At 35.3% G+C, this 20,754-nt stretch overlaps 1 protein-coding gene across 2 annotated transcripts; it reads right to left on the reverse strand.

Annotated features, from left to right (window-relative positions):
• Positions 1-317: 317 nt before the first annotated feature.
• Positions 318-15,793, reverse strand: dctn4 (dynactin 4). 2 transcript variants are annotated; one of them, XM_056262404.1, is made up of 14 exons: positions 15,629-15,793; positions 14,978-15,048; positions 14,516-14,694; positions 13,921-13,964; positions 13,721-13,828; positions 7,860-7,880; positions 7,244-7,317; positions 6,376-6,488; positions 5,249-5,358; positions 4,789-4,862; positions 3,184-3,238; positions 2,930-3,037; positions 2,479-2,576; positions 318-1,126 (listed from the first exon to the last, which is right to left on the reverse strand). In XM_056262404.1, exons 1-14 carry the CDS (start codon positions 15,761-15,763, stop codon positions 913-915), a joined length of 1,404 nt encoding a protein of 467 aa, XP_056118379.1. In that variant the 5' UTR covers positions 15,764-15,793; the 3' UTR covers positions 318-912. The 2 variants fall into 2 exon arrangements, with proteins under 2 accessions (XP_056118379.1, XP_056118380.1); XM_056262405.1 differs by lacking the exon at positions 7,860-7,880.
• Between the last annotated feature and the right edge of the window lie 4,961 nt (positions 15,794-20,754).

Consider the following 20,754-nt stretch of genomic DNA (forward strand, 5'->3'; position numbering starts at 1 on the left):
TAATTTAAATAAGTATTCAGAAAATGAGTTGAATAAAATATTTTTTTTAAGTAGCATTAGCAATGTAGATGAGTAAATAATGATTTAATAATACTAATCATTACATTGAAAAGAAAGGATGTTCCTGTAAATAAAATTTTAAATCGTAAAGTTTTTAAAAAGTTTTTTTTTCAGTATTTATAAGTTTACTCAGCATATCTTAATAATAGCCCTGCTTAACTATTTATCCCACTGAAAATAAATAATTGTAATATTGTTAATAATATTATGTTGCCATTAATAATAATGATGATAATAAGAATGCACACCCAGATCTATCACTTTTGTCATATTTTATTTGATAAGACTGCTCAACCACATTTTAAGGCTGTTATATTAGAAACTAAATCAGGACTTCCAGCTACTATACGAGACAGATAAATAAAGCTGAATGCACTGATGTTCATCCTCTGAATTACCACAAAATTTAGCATGTTTCACAAACAATGTCTGTCTCACTTTCTAACAGTGCCACACAACTGCAAGTAACATTTTTCTTGTTTTACAGCAAATACAAAATATTAAATTAACACAATAACTTGAAGAAGCATTAATCTAAATGTCTTTATTAACACTGAGAATAACGAGTTGAAGCTGAGATATAACAGTAGGTGACATCACTGTAATCACATGCATTTAACTACATCAGCAGGGGGCGCTAGAAAGAGATCACTGCTCAAAGCATCTGGCTCATGTGTAGGAGTAGTGTGTGTACTGCAAAGTAACTGTGTTCCTGTAAGTGATGCGTGATAACGTTTACACTCACTTCACCAAGAGGATGAACATCTTTATGAGTAAGAGAGAGATTGTGTAAGTTTGTGAGTGAGTTTAGTGCCACATGATGTTTTACTTGCGTCCGAGTGTGTTATGTTTTCAAGTTGCCAGGGGGCCCAAGCTAAGCTCCACATGGTGTGTGAGCCAGATGGCCTCACTGGTGGCTTCTCCCTCCTCAGCGGGTCTGATCGGAGCAGCGAGGTTCCGGAAGTCATGTCGGAGTTTGAAAGAAACAGTGACATCACCCTCCTCTATCTGCGGAATCACTTTGATGAAGAAGCCGATCTTGTTTGACTTTCTAAAGGCCACCACACTGAACAAAAGAGCAGACTGTTATTAATGAAGGGTAAAAACACAGGAACCAATGATATCAGATGATTCGAAGTAGACGTAATGGCTTAAATGCAAGGTTTCTTGACTTCTACAACTTTAAGCTGATGATGTTCATGATTAATGCAAGTTCTTCAACATTAACACCATTCAATCATAATATTGATTACCGCAGAGAATCATTTTGGCGTGTACCTGCTACTTTTAAGTATAGAGCACTTGCACAGGAATCAATCCTATACTGCATAAAAGAAGTTCATTCACCTAGAAGTGTTCCCACTTCAAAAAAGAACGGTCAGATAACTTTAGAGCTCAGATTATGAACTAAGTTTTGCTGAATAATTCATGTGAAGCTCATATTTGTGTCAAACCTCTTACATTTAAGCATTTCAATCCTGACCCAGTTTACCTTCCATTGAAAGTGCCCTAAGTTTGCTTTAAAAAAAAAAATGTTTTCTGTGGTAATCAACGGTGTGCTACAAACACTGTAATAGATCTTTAATAGACATTTTCAAGGGTAAAGCCATATTTATCTTTTGACAGGAATGAAAACAAGGATGTGAGTAATAGAAGTACAGTATGTTCAATGGATTTTACTGTTGTTTAACATACTGATTCAAAAAAAACTTTCAGTAGACAAGTTATGAAAATTACGTGATCTAGGATCACAGTGTGTGCCATTGTAAAGACTCTAAAGGTGATGATACACAGGGCAACTTTTTGAGCAATGTTGCTGAGCAATCTTGCCGAGCGATTGTTGCTTGGTCACTTTCCCATTAAAAATGGCCAATACATTTCTATCTGGATCATTTAGATCGGTCGTGGGGCCTGTGTCTCATCTGGTTGCCCATTGACAGCAACATTGCCCAGCAACATTGCTCAAAAAGTTGCCCTGTGTATCATCACCTTAAAACTATCCCTCACAGCCTCATTTTCATCCATGTTAAATTCAATATTGCATCTAACCTAAGATATATAGGCTCACGTGGAATCTGTGCAACTGTTCTGAACTGGAAGGCAATTGTAGAATTCCATGGAATTAATTTAAATACAGTTAAATGTGTTAAACAGATCTGAAAGTACTATTATACTCTTTAACGGTACCAGAAAGTATTATCAAAAGAGCGCACATTTTTCATAAAAAAAGGAACAGGGTAAATTGGATGTAAAAAAACTATGACGTTCAAATTCAAAGCAGATTCCATGCAGACCTACTTATCAATCAATAAATAACCTATTCCCAGTCTGTCCTTCTGACTCTGTATTACAGCAAACTCATCTTCTTGATAATTTATGAGCTCAATTGTTTATCTGCTCTCAGTATCATCAGCTTACTCTGGGTCATCCTGAAAACCTTGAGGTTCAGCCAGTTCATCATACTCGGCGGCGGCATCTTTCCCTGCCAGGACCAGTTCCTTTGAGGGCACCAGTACCTATTAAACAATCATATTTTATAAATCAAACCATAGGGGGACACAACACAAGGCAATGATGAGGCGCTGACAGTGAATTCAAGCACCCTGGTGCATTGATGGTGAGGCTATAATGACTGCATCATTTCCTCAGAAGTGGCCCACTCAAGGTAAACAACATCTGTCTGGAGACTGAACTGAGTGTTTGTTTTTAGAGTTATGTTTCAGCTCAAGCCAGATAAGGACAATTATCTAATTCAATAACCAACCACCAGCCAGCATTATTGGACAAATACACTGCTGGTGATTCATTTATACAGTATGACTATAATTCATCTGTACTGTTAGAGAGAAGCTCAGCTGTGGCGTTTTACCTTAGCATTGCTGTTAATATCATCTGGGTCTTCCTCCTCACAGGTGTACAGAGACACATGGGTAATGTTCTCTACTGGGTTGGTCAGGGTCAGCAGAACCTGACTCTCCTGTATTAAAACAAAATACAACAATTACTTACAAAAGTAAAAAGGTCTATAACTTTTTCAAAGAAGTGTAACCAGACATATGGTGTTTATTTTATTTTATATATAGCATATATTCATTCAAGTGTTCCAGCATGAACCAAGCTTGCCTTCATATGACGCAGGTTTGGAATGGACATGATTCTCACTTCAGGAATGTAGCTCCTATAAAGGAGAACAACAACCATTAATTGATTCATTTTAGGGTCATTCCGTGTCAACTAATCCAGAGGTCCCCGGCTCAAATCTTCTCAAATTTTTGTTGCACTATATGCCAACATTGACAGCTCAAAAATGGGGAAAAGCACTTGTGTTGTTTGCATTCCTGTAACTCAAGAAGTATTAAAGAGATATCTTAATATCCTTTAAGATTCTGGTCGTTAATAATAAACCTTTTTTTTTAGCTTCATTTTAAAGGCCCTCGATGGTTCAATCCCAGAGATATGGACATGTTAATGTGGCTACATAAGAAAATTGGTCAATTGTACACATTTTTAGTGATTGAAAACCAAATGTGGGTCACTTTGTATACAGCTGATACTTTTTTTCTTTTAAAGATAAATATCTTAACAACAAATGATTCTAGTTTCAACAATCTTCATGTAAAAATATAATAATGATGCTGCCATCTTTTTAAAGTCATTGACATCAAAGAGTATAGAAGAACAAGAGGCGAAACTCCGATGCTTTTCTGGTAACAGCCACTAGGTGGCGCGGCCGCCATTTTGGGGTGCAAATTCCAACTGGAGTTACTGGGCAACAGCACAGATAACAGTTTTTTTAGGTAGTTTTTTCTTGCATTAGTGAGTATTTCCATTTTATGCAACTTTACACATTTACTACTATTATTAGTTACCAACTCCACTAATCAAACCACAAACACCATTCATACAGTTCAGAAGTTCACTGAACTTCATACAGTTCAGCTCACTTAGCACGTTGTTCGTGGTTTGATTAGTCGAGACTGTTTTCCAAAGATGGCTCCTGTCTGTATACACGAAGTGGACTGTCTTTATCTTTATCTTCTTATTAAACGGTCTGTACACTTACAAAGTTCTCAATGCTTCGTTTTGCATGTAGGGACCCTCATTCTGTTACTGTGTTCGTGTGGGGCTATTTTGAGCCTTGTTAGTGGTATAAACTAGTGATTTCTTTTTACTTATTATATGCCCCCATTACAAGCGTTATACGCTAAACAGTTTTTAGAGATAAAACTCTTTACATTCGATTATCATGAAAACAAATCTCAGAGAACGGTTGACTAGGTACCAATGTTTTATTAGACCAAAGGTTCATTTTGCGCCGGAGTTCTCCTTCAATGTAGAGACTAATATAATTAATTAAATCCTTGATCTTCCTTGTCTCAAGTTATGTGGGGGAAAAGCCTAGTAGCAACTTCTTTTTAACGGATATAACGTTAACTGTTGTGAGTTAAAATAATCACCTAATTATTTCAACCTAAAAATGACCTCTGCACTGGACTAAATATATGTATAATATATGACTGCCGAGTCGCTTTCACCCCAAAATGGCGGACGCGTAGGGCTGCTGCTGGCCACTGGTGTTGCAATGGAACGTTCTATTGGCTTTCACTTCTTGTCAATATACGCTCTTTGTTGACATGGAATGACCCTTTAGTAAATAAACATTTAAAGAACAACAAACAGAAAAAAACAACGAACTAAAGTAATTTGGAGCACAAACACAGGACTTACACTGCCACAAGCTGGATTTTGAACTTTATTGAGGTTGGATTAAACTCTGGTTTGCTCAGATTGTGCTCACATTTCTGAAATTAAATAATGAAAAACAGTAGTTAACAGCACTTTAAACTGTTCAATAGATCTGCAGCTTTGCTCAAGGCAATCAAATACAAATATGAAAACGAATGAACTTTTGATACAAACTAATGTTCAAAAGGTTTTTATGAAATAAATGAATACTTTTAAGATGCATTAAATTGATCAAAAGTGACAAAGATTTTTACAATATTACAAAAATGTTTTATTCCAAATCAATTTAACTTGCTATTTATCAAAAAATCCAAATAATCTAAAGAGAAGCTAATGTATATAAAAGAAAACAGGCTGAAAGATTTTAGCGCAGTGATTCAACGGCAGCTTCCTGAACAGCTTTTTTTTTGCAGTGAAAGATAAGCTGGATGTGTTTACGTACCCTGCAACGCAGAGAGCGCTTCATTAGCAGGTGTTTGTGTCTGGGGTGCAGCTGTGAAGCTCCTGCAGGTTGAAAATCAGGCTGTAGCAGCCTCTGGCGAAGACTCGTTACTGCATTGAAACACAAACAAACATTTATTTGGTGAGGTTAGGTATCTTGCCTTAGAATGACTAATGTGGTTGAATTATAGAAATTAAAATTTTTTACACATTTGATCTTAAGTAAAAGTAACCCTGAACATAGTGCTGGGCGGTATATCGGTTCATATTTTATTTTCGCAATACCGGTGTATGACGCTATAATAACGATCGGAACGCGGTGCGGCGCGACACTGTTTGAGAGGGTCCCTTTTCACTCTTGCACTCTGTGGTGATGCATGTGTTACTTAGCATGACTGTGAAGATGGATAGGTTAAACTATAATTGATAGCTTTCAAATTATATTACATACAGCGTTTCCCATACATTGGTTTACAATATCAACACAGCCTTTTGGAAAATCTATTTGTGGTTGGCATTGACATCGTTGAATAAACATGAGCACTGCACGTTTCAAAGTCAAACCGCGGCACGGGTGTTTTTATATGAATGTATCTGAAGTGAACTAACGGTCTTTAGAAAAGTTTCTTTGTTATTACGATTGAGTCTTTCCTGATAAAGCAGCGTTTATGTGCGTTGTGCTGCTTTGTACAGGCGTTACCGGGGAAACCGCTATTTCTGCCGCTCCTAAAGCGCCTCCTGCTGGCACCTATTTGTAAACAGCCTTGCAAACCTGTATTAATACTAGTGTGGATTTTTTCTACAATATTCACTCATGACAGTAAAATAGGGCATTCTAAGTCAATCTACTGCAGTATTTCCACTCACTCAGTAGAAAATGTGGTTAACCCAGTCATGCTTAGGAAAAAAAAAATACCGTCATATACCGTGAAACCGGTATAATTTTGAAAAATACTGTGATATGGATTTTTGGTCATACCGCCCAGCACTACCTGAACATGCGGACTCCAAAAATGCCTCCTGTGAGTATGGATCTACGTGGCTGTACCTGCCATCACTGCACTATTTTGGATTGGACTAAGAAAGTAATTGAGTAGTATTACTGGGTGAAGCAGGGATGAGACCAACCTTCAGGAAGGTTGACAGGGCGGGTGTAATAGTCTTCAGGCAGGGGCTCCACTTCATCCAAAGCCTGTGCTGGCTCTATAGTGATCTCCTTCTGGTCCTCTCCTTCTTTTAATCTGAAAACAATATAGCATCATATAGACAATGTCTACAATCATTTAAAGTGTCCCTATTATGCTATTTTTAAAGGTTCCTAATTTTGTTTTGGAGGTCTTATACAATAGGTTTACATGCATCCAAGGTGAAAAAATACTTCTCCTAATACACAGTGCATATCACCTAATTTCTTCAAGAGATTCAGTCTTTCTAAACCCCACCTCTGATTGGTCAGACAGCCCAGTCTATTGTGATTGGTCTACCGCTTACAGTGCGTGTTGGAAACAAGCTGTCCATTACCATTTCTGAATTTCAGCTCCAGAGGCGATGGTTTTTCCGTATCAATTCATAGACATTCAAGACATGTTGACAACAAGAACCAAACTCTTCCAGGCCTCAGCTACAACTATAGTGTTTGAGGGGGGGGTCAAAGTAGACATTGTTCGCGGGCAGCCAATAAAGACCATAGGCTGACATTATGCACATTTGTTACATAGGTATTTAACAGTAAGTGAGATGGAATAGCTGGCGACTCATTTCGGCAGTTCAAAATCAATTGTTTCTTTTAGGAGACAATAACTTTATTTATTGTGCACTTTGATCTTTAAAACTTTGCCGATCTTTTACATTCACAAATATTACACACTACATGAAAGGTTATATTCGAAAAAGCAAAATGTGACAAAACGTGATGCATCAATTATCTCAGTACTCCACATAATACCCCTGCCATAAACTCCACCAAGCAGTGGATTTTTTTTAACGTGATACTTACGAAAGGCCATACAGGGCACTGATTGGGGCTCCAGATCTCTGTCTCTGTAGTCTGGTTCCCAATCCATACTTCTCCTTTTAGACATAAACAGACCACATCAGTTCATACTAATCAGACTTTTTCTAAGTTTAAGGTAAAGCTAATTATTAAAAGATGAATATTGGCATCATAGTGATTGCTGTGATGGTACACGTGGTAATAGTAAACATAGTTTAAGAACAAATGTTATCCAAAAGCTTGCTTTCCAAGAAAGTGGTTGATTAATTCTGAATGAAATAGGATTGCCTCTTTAATTTACAGAAATACTATTCTTTTTCTAATCATTATAATCAAATAGGTCTGCAGCTAAACTTCAAACATCATTAATAATCTCCAAACATAAATACAACCAGAACTCTTCAATTGTCCCATTAAAAATATCACTTGCCAAATACAAAGGATTCGATTATGCAGAGAATTCCCAGTAGCAATAGTGAAGCTCATGTGATCAGCAAAGTCATTTAGTAACAGATTAGACATGCTAAACTGATGGAAGGATTGGGGGAAAATAAAGACCTTCTTAGTGTTTCTGTGAGAATTGTGGAAAAAAAAAAAAATAGAAAAAAATACCACTCACCACCACGTGAATAGTGTGTTGCTGGAGAGGGGTATAAAACCAAAAATATCACCGTGCACAAGCAAAGAAAAGGAGAGAGACAGAATCAAGTGAAACAAATGCATTCAAGCAAACATTAAAGTGGCAGTTTGAAGCACAAGGAAAAAAGGGATTGCATTAGTAAACAAGACATGCAGCTCAAAGTACCTAGTCATGTATTACAGGGTTAGAAATGAACTATCTGAAGCAATTATTTCTTGAACTACCATTCAAAAGCTTAAGTTTGGTAAGATTTGTTTGAAAGAAGTCTCTTATGCTTTCCAAGGCTGCATTTATTTGATAAAAAATATAGTAATACTTTGAAATATTATTAAAAAAAAATAATACAGTGGTTACTCAACCAGAATAATACTTTTACCGCCGCCGCTCCCGCGGCGGTAAAATTCGGGTGTGTATTTGCTGCCTTTTACCGCTAAGAGGCGCTACACTCACAGACTTTGAAAAGTGTCAGTTTATTCTCTCTATTGCGTAATCTACCGCCGCGCCGCGGCTCATTCAGAGCGATTAAAAGCTGGTAACAGATTAATTCAAGTGAAACATTGTAGAAACGAATTCATAATCACAATACTGAAATTAAATTGAATAAATAGTGAAAACATTTCAACATAAAACATTGAAACAGAAACATATTAGGCTACACCAAATGAGGGTTTAGCATAAGACGAAGTTTATTACCGTTCAGACGGTAGCTCAGTGGTTAACGCAACAACATAAACCTCACGGTGCTTCAAGCGATCCGAGATCGAATCTCACTATAGCCTAGATGGCCGACTTTGTTTATGTGTTTATGTGTTACTGTTCTTGATGCTTAAATAGGTAATTGTTTATTAGCGAGTTCATTAACTGTTTATTTATTTAAAGTCAACCGTTTTGTTTAATATTATTAATGGCACATTACAACATGAATTTGCTACATTCCAGTAGAGCCGCTGCACGACAAAGCTGATGAGGGAAGATTAGCTGATCGCGTCAGAAAATGAAAATAATGAAGCTCGTCTTTAATCTGCCAAATTATTGTTTTGTGAATCATTCATGAAATTGAGATGACACTGAGACCCGGCCATAGCAACGTAAGAAATTTTTCAAAACAGATCCATACATTGGACAAATCAGAAAAGACTGATTTTGTAATTGGCACAAAATGACAGACTAACTAAATAGCCTATTGCTTTCAATATAAAAACAAATGAAAATGTAAAACACTAAAATTAATTAAGTTTGAAACCCCATCGCACATTTCAAGGTTTAAATAAAGTGTCGGGACAGTTTATTCATTTAAACAGGGTTGCATTGATTTCAGAGTTTATTTCCTTTGCGATCCAAAATAAGAAACACAGAATCTTATTCTTGCAACATTTTAAATCGGTATTGCCAAAGAAATTGCAGCTAAATTAAACAATTAAAACAGTACTAAACGATAATAGTCCTAAACGACATAGGCTACATTAAGAACATGCGTTTTTCTTTGCCTCTCGCACTGGATCTCTTTTTGGCAAGTTAATTTTGTCTCCCTCCCTCCAAAAAAAAAAAAAAAAACTGTAACAAATTATTTAGCCTTTGTTACTTCAAAGACACAGCATGCCTTGTTGAATTCACCTTACAATAAAACGAGGTTGATCGCGAATTATGAGCTCTGTATCTGCTGTGGCATGAACGCGTTTCGTCGACAGTTCATGTTTAGATAATGCCAGATTGTTGACAATCATGCATAGCCAGCCTACACACTGCTCAAACATTCTAAAACTCTACAAAACCAGAAGAAACAACTGGATTGAACACTTTAATATAAATTTTGTGTGAAAAAACTTTAAATACAAAAAAAATAAACTACAATAGGCCTATTTATAATTTAATAAGATATAGGGCCTTGGACACATCGAGAGATTTATCCTTAAAAGAGTTTAGCCTTTGCCTGCTCATCAGACTATCCGACATCTCCATATGAAAGAGGAACGTTAACACCTTTTGTCCTGCGCGCACGATAACTGCGACCACTGTCCCTCCAAACCCCCCACAGGCTCTGAGACTGACTTAGAGAAGTCGCAATTCACACTTAAACCGCTCTATAAAGTGTTGATAATGAAGGAATTAAATAATGTAAGCTACATGTAGTGATATTTCTGTCATGAAACTTTATTACTAAATATATCATTTCAATAATTCGTTCAATTTCAATAAGTTTTTCTTTTTCTTTTTTATTCAAATAAATCTCGAACCACAGTGCTTCGTGGTCCTGCTGTTAAACTAAATAACATTTATAGAATAATTATGAACTTACATGAAACAATATCGCAACATTTCGACAAAGAAATTATTTGATCTGTTTTTACATTTTAATTCAGGGCGATTTAGCCTACATTTAATTAGAGCGAGATTTTCCCCGTCTTGTCCTTTCCTTATTGGGAAGGGCTCATCATAGCTAAACATGTTTAAGTAGATGCTCTGTACCTCTCAGTTTCAGATGGAGTACATAATCAGAAAACATTTATTAAATATTTAGACATTTAAATGCTTTAGATAGCCTATAGCGATTTCTTATCGTGACTGAGCTGAGGCAAGTGGCTTTCGGTTCATTTTTGTGACGCGCAATTCCCGGAGACAGAGACGAGACGACAACTACATTTTTGTTGTTAGCCTAATATGAATACAACTTTACAGTTTTGAACGATTTAGTAGGCAAAAATAGTAGCCTATTAAGAGTAGCCTATTAACTTATTTTAGCTGTTATGAGAAAAATAAATCCAAGTGAAAGCGCCGACGCGTTTGTCGAACACTAATTCAACACGTCAGAAACCCGATTTTAGAACAATTTATAGCGACACTTGGTGTGGGTGTGCCAAAACACTTAATTATAAACTTCAATATTTCATTCAAAATAATCTCAAAACGCTTTGTGACATTTTGAAAAGACGTGGTGCATAAGGCCACTGGAACCACGAACGGACTGTAACTGAAACGCTGGTTTTGATTTTATTGTTTGTCGTTTAAACGTGCCTGTTGCATATCTTTATTTGATATATTTGTTATGGTCTATTGGTGAAGTAGCCTATAGCATTGATTACTGAGGAGGGAGGCGGTGTGGGGATTAAAATAATTCAGCAGAAGCATGTTTAGACCAGAAGGAAATCCCCGTCCCCCCTGGCAAACCTTGCTTAAAACCATGTTTTAAAACTCCATGTAGGGAATCCAAAATATATATAGGGCCTATAGTAGGCTATATATTATATATATATATATATATATATATATATATATATATATATATATATATATATATTTTTTTTTTTTTTTTTTTTACAGAACTGCTTTTGAAATGACGACTGGTATTATTATACAGATGTAAAGTCATTCTGGTGGATACTATTTGTTCCAGTGTAAAATGGAAATGCATGGAATTTTATTTTATAAATATAAGAGTTTTAGAACTAGACAAATTTCTCTGCATTAATAATAGGATATAAAATGCATTAATAGGCTAATATAAAATTTACAAAAGTCCAAGTTTGTTCGAGATTTGAACCCGTGTCATCTTAATGATCGAACCGTAAGTTCTACCACTCGGCCATGAATTTACTCAATGCAATGCCCAAACGTTTGTTTGTCCAGTGTGTTCGGTCACATTAGCGAGAAAACGTTTTATCGTTAGCCTATTGTAGACCTTTTACAGTTTTAAAAGATGATATTTTATCTGTATGACCGAAAATTACGGAGTAGGATAGCCTTTTAAGTTATTTTAGCTGTTATGAGAAAAAATAAATTCAAGTGTAAGCGCCGCCGCGTTTGTCGACCTCTAGGCCTAATCCAACACGCCAGAATAAAACCCGATTTTAGAATAAGGCGTAGCGCCACTCTCTGTGCCAAAACACTTAATTATAAACTTCAATATTTCGTTCAAAACCATCTCAAAACGCTTTGTGACATTTTGAAAAGATGTGAATGTATTAAGCCAAGGCCACTAGGACCAGGGTCGTAACTGAAACGCGCTGCATGTTATCTCTCAATACAGGAGCAGAAGCGCTGGTTCAGATTGTATTGTTTGTTGTTTAAACGTGCGTGTTGCATATTTAAAAAATATTTGAAATGGTCTATTGGTGAATTAGGCTTTGATTACTGTGTGGAGGGGGGAAATCCCCCACCAGCAAATCGCACGGTTACACAACCTCTTTCTGTAGCCACTAGCCTATAAAATCCCATGAAGTTTTTTTTTCTATTTTTTTAACAGAACTTCTTTTGAAATTACGATTGGAATTATTATACAGATTGATATAAATTCAGTCAATCTGTTGGATGATAGCCTATTTGTTCATTTGTGTAAAACGGAAATTGTATTTTATAAATACCGTATTTATTCGGGATTTGAACCCGTGTCATCTAAGTGATTGTAACCTAACTTTTCTCACTGAGAATTACCCAGAAGTTCGGTTGTTCAGCAGTCAGTGTGCGCGCACACGAGAGAAGCGCTCTTCACTCCTCTCATTCCTCAATAGTTTAGCGACATTGCACCTAATTTATTTTCACTGACTGCGAGATAGGCCTATTTTAACTTTTGATTAATAGCCTAAAATGTTCTGCTCTAAAAGTTTGTTATATTCTGTTTAGAATGTACTTTTACTTAATTACGTTTTGCTTTCTTAAATTTAACCGAATCTGTTATAGGCTCAATTATTTTTATTATTTATTTTTTTTGTTCTAAAAGTTTGTTCTATTCTGTTTCGTTTGTTTATTTTTATTTTATTTTTTACATATTCAATCAGTCTCATTCTTGTTTTTTTTTCAAGACCTTGTGCTGTGTTTTTTAATAAACAGCCTACAAACAGAGATATATAATAGTTCGTACAAATAAACGTCTGGCCTATAGGCTACTAGCCTACTATGTATACTATAAATTGTATGATCGTATGTTTAAATAACATTAACCAAATTGTCTGTCTTTAATTAATAATACAATTATTACTTTAACATGCAGTTTCAACTTATTAGCCCCGCACTTACGTTTCAAAATGCGGCAATTGCGGCTGTTTTGCTAAATGCCCCTTTGCGCCACCTGGCGGTCATTTCGCGAACAACTTTGAAATGCGACTAGTTTATTTTTGCCGCGGTGGATTTGCCGCGGCACGACTCGCGGCGGTAATAGGCATTCTGGTTGAGTACCCACTGTAACTGTTCTAGTTTAATATAATTTTAAAATGTAATTTATTCCTCTTATGGCAAAGCCGAATATGCTGATTTGGTGCTCAAGTAAAAAATGTATTATTATCAATGTTAAAAACGGTTTTGTTGCTTTATTTTATTTTTTTATTTTTTTGTGGAAGCCGTGAAACATTTTGTTTTAGGATTCCTTGAAGAATGGAAAGCTCAAAAGAACAGCATTTACTCGAAATTGAATTGTTGGTTATATTATAAATGTATTTACTTACACTTCTGATCAATTAAAAGTATGCTTGGTGAATAATAGTATCTATCAAAAAAAAAATATTACCCTAAGCTTTTAAATGGTAATGTATATATGCAGCAAACATTAGGAAAATGATTATGTAGTCACATTTCAGACTCTGCTAGGTTTAGTTGACTTAATCAGCATTGATGCATATTTAATGCAAATGTTTTATAATTTAAAATGTATAATTCATCAGTAATTTTTACAATGAAATAATGCACACAAAATAAAATAGCAGTACAGTTACTGTATATATTTTTTCTATTAGACTTAGCCAAAGTTTAGCCTCTAGACTAGACAGACCACACCCGTTTAGTACTTGCTAACTGGAAAGTAAATGTTAGGTCAGGAGGGTGTTTCTAGACACAGTGGTGTGAATGTGTACCGAGAACGCCTGAGGCATGAAAGGGCGTCTTCGTGCCAGCTTCTTCCTGTCTCTCTCCAGCTTCTCTCTCTGGGCCAGCTGCTGGTAATACTCAATCAGCTTGTTGATCTATACAGAAATCATAACTGATTTGTCAACTACATTGTAATATTGAAAATGTAATATTAATGTAATAAGAGGAGAGCTGGTTTTGCACATACCCTTTGGGTATGCTGGTTTTCAGGTTCCTGCCATCCTCCACTGGCTAAAAAAAATAAAAGAACAAAGTTGTATTACAAACATGGTGCATACACACTGAAATGTTCTAACCAGGCACAAAGCAACCAGTGAAAAGTCCTCTCTCTATGCTAATTTCAACATTATCTCCCACATTTTTTGGTCTTTTGGTTCTCTCTCTGTTATGTTCCAGCCCAGAGTGAAATATAATTGTTACCAAAATCATTTGGTATAATCAATTATTTAAAAAAAATCATATTCTGTGATTAGTTACAATTATGACCCTTTGCAAAGTATTTCACATGGAGTGTGGGCAGTAAAATTACTTGATTAAGGAAATCTGTTGCATCACTTCTTGTCAGAACATTACCAGATGTTTATGCAGGTCTATAGTATGCGTAAAATCAACCAACATAAATGCAACATCATAATGATCTTAAAGCACTTCAACTAGTAGAAAACAACCATCTTCGATTAAATGGGATACATTTTAGTATAAATCCTGTGGGTTTACTGATAAACAATACAGACACTGGTACACATGTCCACATGTCCACGTTAGGAAGTGCCAGGACTCACCCACAGATTTGTCAGCCATGCCTACATCTCTTGAGGTCCAGCGACAAAATCCACAGGCCAGGTAGTAGGCCTTCTTCATTGTGGTTTTGGTGGGGTCATCAGGCAGTGGTGCTGGGATGTTGGTGGCCCGTGTGGAGAGGGTGTGCATACAGCATGGACAGTCAAAGCAATTGGCACACCTGAAACCGATGCATCATACAGAATTCAACATCTTTACAAGGAAAGACGATTCATGTGACAATTGAATATCATTATAGTCAATTTATTAAATATACGTAATTCTCAAAATCTCGATTAGGGAGAAGAGTGGCCAGTTTCATGCATCAAAAATTATAAATATGGCAAGCATGTTACTAGGCAATGATAAAAGTTAAATCACAGATGATGTTCAGTTAGATGATTAAAATCATTGCCGTTATTCACACACAGGTCTGTCAGAAATTTAGCACAGATGTGGTTTACCTATTCTTCTTGAGCTTCGCCTCAGCTGACGGCATGTTCTCCAGACAGCTGGGACAGAAATGGGAATCGACCTATAGAACAGGCATTACACCAAAACACAATTTTTAAGACAAGCAATTGCATTTGTTTGTTTTTATATAACGTACAGTCAGAAAGGCTAAATGGAACTTATCTGGTGCCAATGGAAAAATTCACACATTACTTTAGCGAAAGTATAATAATAACAATAAGCTATTTCATCTGTCTTTACGGGGTGTGGTAGTGTTTATGCCCTCAAAATAACACGAATGGGTGCTACAAACATTGATTGTGGAATCTTATTGAACTTATAATCTGCATATGCACATAATTTAAATAAAGGCAAATTGCAGATTTTTCATTTCATTCTGAATTCTCCTACTAGCTTTTAGCTTGTCAAATATCATAAAAAGTGGGACGTACAGAAGTTAACTGACCGGGTTCTACAACCAATTAGATAACACAACTGAAGTATAATTTATGACGGATGGAAAAACTAGCCAATCACAGGCCCAAAAATCGTTCCACTTGGACCGATAGGCGGTACACTACTATCATCAATAGCCTGTTAGCTCGCTCTTGGCACGGCTAACATGTTGTTGTTCACTAAATGTCATACCCCGCGTTACTTACTTCATGTGACACGCATTCCAAGGATCGCAGCTCACTGCAATATCGGCAAAAATATAGCTGAGAGAGCGGAACTCGAATCTTTTTCTCGCCTCGGACGAGATAAACCACTTTCTCTGGCTGCAGCAGCGTCGCCATATCTGACTGAGTTGAGTTCCTGCTGCCTACGTAACGATTACGTCATCATACGTGATCTTCTTCTTCTTCTTCTTCTTTCTTTTAATGGCGGTTGGCAAACAACTTTTAAGTGTGCATTACCGCCACCTTCTGATATGGAGTGTGGATCACAATAGCCTTTCCTCACTACCTTTAAATAAATATATAAATAAATACATACATCCATAATAAAACCAATAAATAACTTCATAAATATTTAATAACATTATTAATATTCATACATGATCATTATTATTAAATACAACTTTCTAAGACAACTCAACTCATATTCTTCTACTAAGCCCTGTTTTACTCAAAAACACAAATATCGCTCTATACCCTACATGTCCTGAATTCATTTGTAATATTTCCTTCATTTCAAATCTAATTTTTTCTTTTCTAAACCAGTTTTTCAGCCTCATCCTTTCCTCCTTATACTTATGACAATTTATAATAACATGTTCTACTGTTTCATTAATATTACAGACCTCACACATCCCGTTTTCATGTTTCCCTATTAATGTAAGGGTACTATTCAATCCAGTATGCCCAAATCTCATTCTTGAAATAATGTCCTCTTCCCTTTTATTCCTATTATTTTCTCTCATACCTCCTACCCTCTTTTGGATACTGTAATACATTCTTGCTTTTGTTTCTTTATTCCACTCCTCTTGCCACTTCTTTCTCATTTCTTCTTTGATTATGCTTTTAACTTCCGCCTTACTATAACTTATTACCATATCTATCTCTGTTCTTTTGGTTGCATTTTTGGCATATTTGTCTGCCATTTCATTTCCTTCTACTCCTATATGAGCTGGAATCCAGATGAATTTTACTACTACTCCTACTCTATTAACTCTATAAACAGCTTGAGCTATTTCCAACAAAATATCATGTCTTGCTTCGGATTGCATGTTCTTAATAGCCTACTGGTTAACGCACTACTTGAATCTGACCCAATTAACACTTCCCTTGACCTACTATTTTCAACCCACTCAAGGGCTAAGAGAATGGCCAGCATTCTCCTGTATACACTGACATTTTATCATTTACTCTCTTATTTAACATAACATTCACTTCTGGTATAATGAACGCAGCTCCTACTCTATTACCTTCTGTTTTTGATGCATCTGTATATATCTTAATAAACATAGAATAATTCTCCTCTATATATCTACTAACCTGACTCCTATCAATACTATTCTCTTTTTTCCACTCTAATAGGTGCAAATCTACCTCTAACTCCTCTAATAGCCAAGGTGGAACATTAGATAATGGCACAGTTGGACTAACCGTCATATTTCCTATCCCTATCTCATCGACTGCATCCCTTATTATCCAACCAAAGCTCTTAATCTTTCGTCTTTCCCTTTCTTGACATGGTTGTAACACCTTCTGAGTCGGGTGACTTTCCTTATGCCCTTTTAAATTTGCCCAGTACGTTAATGCTATCTGATTTCTTCTAATCTCCAATGGCATCTCATTCATTTCTACCTGTAATGCTGCTACTGGGGTTGTTTTAAAAGCACCACAACAGAGTCTCAACGCCTGACTTTGAATAACATCCAACTTTTTTAGTAAAGTTTTTGAAGCAGACTGGTAAACTGTACATCCATAATCTATAACTGCCCTAATTAATCCAATATAAACTACTTTCAATGAGGTCCTATTTGCTCCCCACTCTCTACCTCTCAGACATCTTACTACATTCAATATTCTTTTACATTTTTCAACAACTTTCTCAATATGTATTTTCCAGATAAGTTTTTTGTCAAACCATATCCCGAGATATTTAAAACATTCCACTCTCTCTAGATTTTTATCATAAAGTTTAAGTTGAATCTGTTCTTGCTTTTTCCTTTGAGAAAAACAGATTACTTTGGTCTTTTCCACTGAAAACCTAAAACCCCATTCCATTCCCCAACTCTCTACCTTCCCAATTGCCTCTTGCATCTTCCTCACTATATATTCTATATTTCTTCCCTTTTTCCACATAACACCATGATCTGCAAATAAAGCAACACTTATAGATCTATCAACTCTACTAAACACCTCATTTATCATAATTGAAAACAAAACTGGACTAACTATACTCCCTTGAGGAGTTCCATTTTCCACTAAATACTTTGTACTCAATTCTGTCCCTACTCTTACTGCAATCCACCTATCAGTTAAAAAGTTTTTAATCCAACTATACATTCTCCCTTTTATTCCCAATTGATAACTCTTAATCAAAAGTCCTTGTTTCCACAACATATCGTACGCCTTCTCAACATCAAAAAATACAGATAATATACTTTCTTTATTAATTTGAGCTTTTCTAATTTCACTCTCTAAACATATAGCCGGATCTATTGTGCTTCGTCCCTTCCTAAACCCACTCTGGTAATCCTTTATCAATTCCTTTGTCTGCAAATAATACTTTAATCTTTCATTTATCATTTTTTCCATAATTTTCCCTACATGTGAAGTTAAAGCAATCGGTCTATAACTTTCTGCCAAACTCGGATCCTTACCTGGTTTACATATAGGTACGATAATTGATTCTTTCCACTGTTTTGGCAAACATCCTACTTCCCATACCTTATTATATAACTTTAATAACATTTCTTTACATACGTGATCTTTTCTTTCCTGCTTTTATGTCAATAGCGCCCCTGCTGTTCATATTGTATGCACAATTGCCTGTATTATTTTCCATTGCCACCACTCAGTCATACTGTTTTGTTAGGATGTCGTATAGCTGTTTTATGCATATGCCCATACGTTTCTTCCTTCCACAAGAATTGTCACCTTAGAAGAAATAGCTGCTGCATGGTCCAGTTTGATAAAGGTCAAGTTTGTGTTAATTAACGCAAAAGATCCATTAATCCACCGAGTGAGTAATTTGTTCTGCAAACAGTATAATAGTTTAATCAAACAGGGAGGCAGTCAGTCAGACACCTGTTTCTGTTGACAGGATATAATGGGTAACAGCAGCTGCACTGTAATCCTTGGATTCTTCTTATCATTATAAAGTGCTTCGTATGTAGTTTTTATTAAGAATACTTATTCTGTAGTCTACTTAATGCACTTGATTTTGCACTGCCCGTGTGTATCCTTTGCACCATTGCTTCAGTTATAGCTTAGGAAAAATAATGAAATTGTATTTAAATGTAAAAAAAAAAAAGTTTAAAACGCAGACATAAAATAAAAGCTACTCTGTCAGCTTCCACATATTAGCTGAAAGCTCACTATATTTCACTATACTTGAGCTTAACCTTTGATACTTTCAGAAGCTTAACATGAGATGATCTGAGGGCACCTGATGCTGTATAGAATATAAAGCAACAGTAACGTGAAGCTGCAATGCTATGCAGTGCTTTGTGAGCTATAGGCTATAAGAAAATACATTTTAACACACACAGGGAGCCAAAGTAAACTCTACAAAACCGGGACTTCATTGTCAGTGGTCTTTCTTTATACTATATCATTTTAATATACGATGGGTCATGCATGTGAAGAGGGAGATACAGTAAGCAAGGGTTGAGTCAAGGTGAGTAATAACATTTTTATTATTCTTTTTTTTTTTTTGGAACAATATGTGGTAACACTTTACAATACGGGTGCACTAATACGCATTAATTCATGTTTAACTAATGCACAGATAATCATGAGTTAATGTATGATTCATGAAGAACTAAACCATTAATTAATTATTACTGCATCAGCAACTAATAAAGAGTCTATATGATTAATAGATTAAGTAATACATGAATTGCTATTAATTAACTGTGTCATTGTGTATTAATTCCTTTATAACATATTTTATTAACTAATAGTGTTAAGGAATTTGTTAATTACCACAATTAGTCAAAGCTATGCACTTTAACTTCCAGTTGTCTGCTTTAATTAATCATTAGCTAATGATTTGCAAAGGTATCATTATGTTATGACTTTACTTGTTGAGGCACATCATTATTAACTAGTCATTTAGTAACTGTAGTAATTTACACTTGAATTTGCACAAACAATGAAGTAATTAATCATGTATTAATGCATATTAGTGTACCTATTATCCGGAAGTTGAAATACAAGGCTTTGGCTCATTCTGGTAATTAACATATTAATTAACACTATTAGTTAAAAAAATTAGTTATTAGGGAATTAATTCACAATTACATATTTAATTAATAACCATTCATGTATGAACTAATACATTAACCATACAGACTCTTAATTAGTTCCTAATGTGGTAATCATTAATGAATAGCTTAGATAATCATTAGTTACACATTAATTCAGTATTATCTGTGCATTAGTTAAACATGAATTAATGCAAAAATATAGAATTACAATTTTTTCATGTTGCATTTGAAAAGGCCTCACTTTGGCACACTGGAAGGGAGAACGATGTCTTTCTTATATGTTGAATGCAGTGTTATTTTAATATAATTGAGTTTTTATTAATATTTTAAAAGTTATTTTTATCATTTCTGTTTTCATTTTAGTATATATCGTTTTTATTTAATTTTATTTCAGTTTTAGCTGTTTTAATACATCAAGTTAAACTAAATGAAAATGAGAAATGTCTGAAATGAAACAAATTTAACTTTGTATATGTTTTATTTTATTCTAACTACCGTTTATTTTCTTTCAAGCAACATGGTTTTATGGCTATGGTTTTAATTTAAGTTTCAGGTTAAGTGTGGCATTAAACATTTTATTCAAAATCCATGATGTTTTTTAATTCTGATTTCAATGTCATTAAATGCATACAAAGCTTAATAAAATGAAATTAAATGCTTGCATGTCCATTTAATAAATACAAACAACTCTTTAAAAAAGAATATGTATTTAGGCAATGCAGAGCTGAAGTCAAATTGTTTGCATGCATGTAAAAGAACCTCTTGTGCTTTTGTGATATCAGTGTTGCCGATGAGCTGTTGAAAGACTGTTGCCAAAAATAACTCAACATTTCACCACTATCAAGC

Source organism: Rhinichthys klamathensis, unplaced genomic scaffold (assembly GCF_029890125.1).
Source record: "Rhinichthys klamathensis goyatoka isolate OS25496 unplaced genomic scaffold, OSU_Roscu_1.1 h1tg000192l_1, whole genome shotgun sequence".
NCBI lineage: Eukaryota > Metazoa > Chordata > Actinopteri > Cypriniformes > Leuciscidae > Rhinichthys > Rhinichthys klamathensis.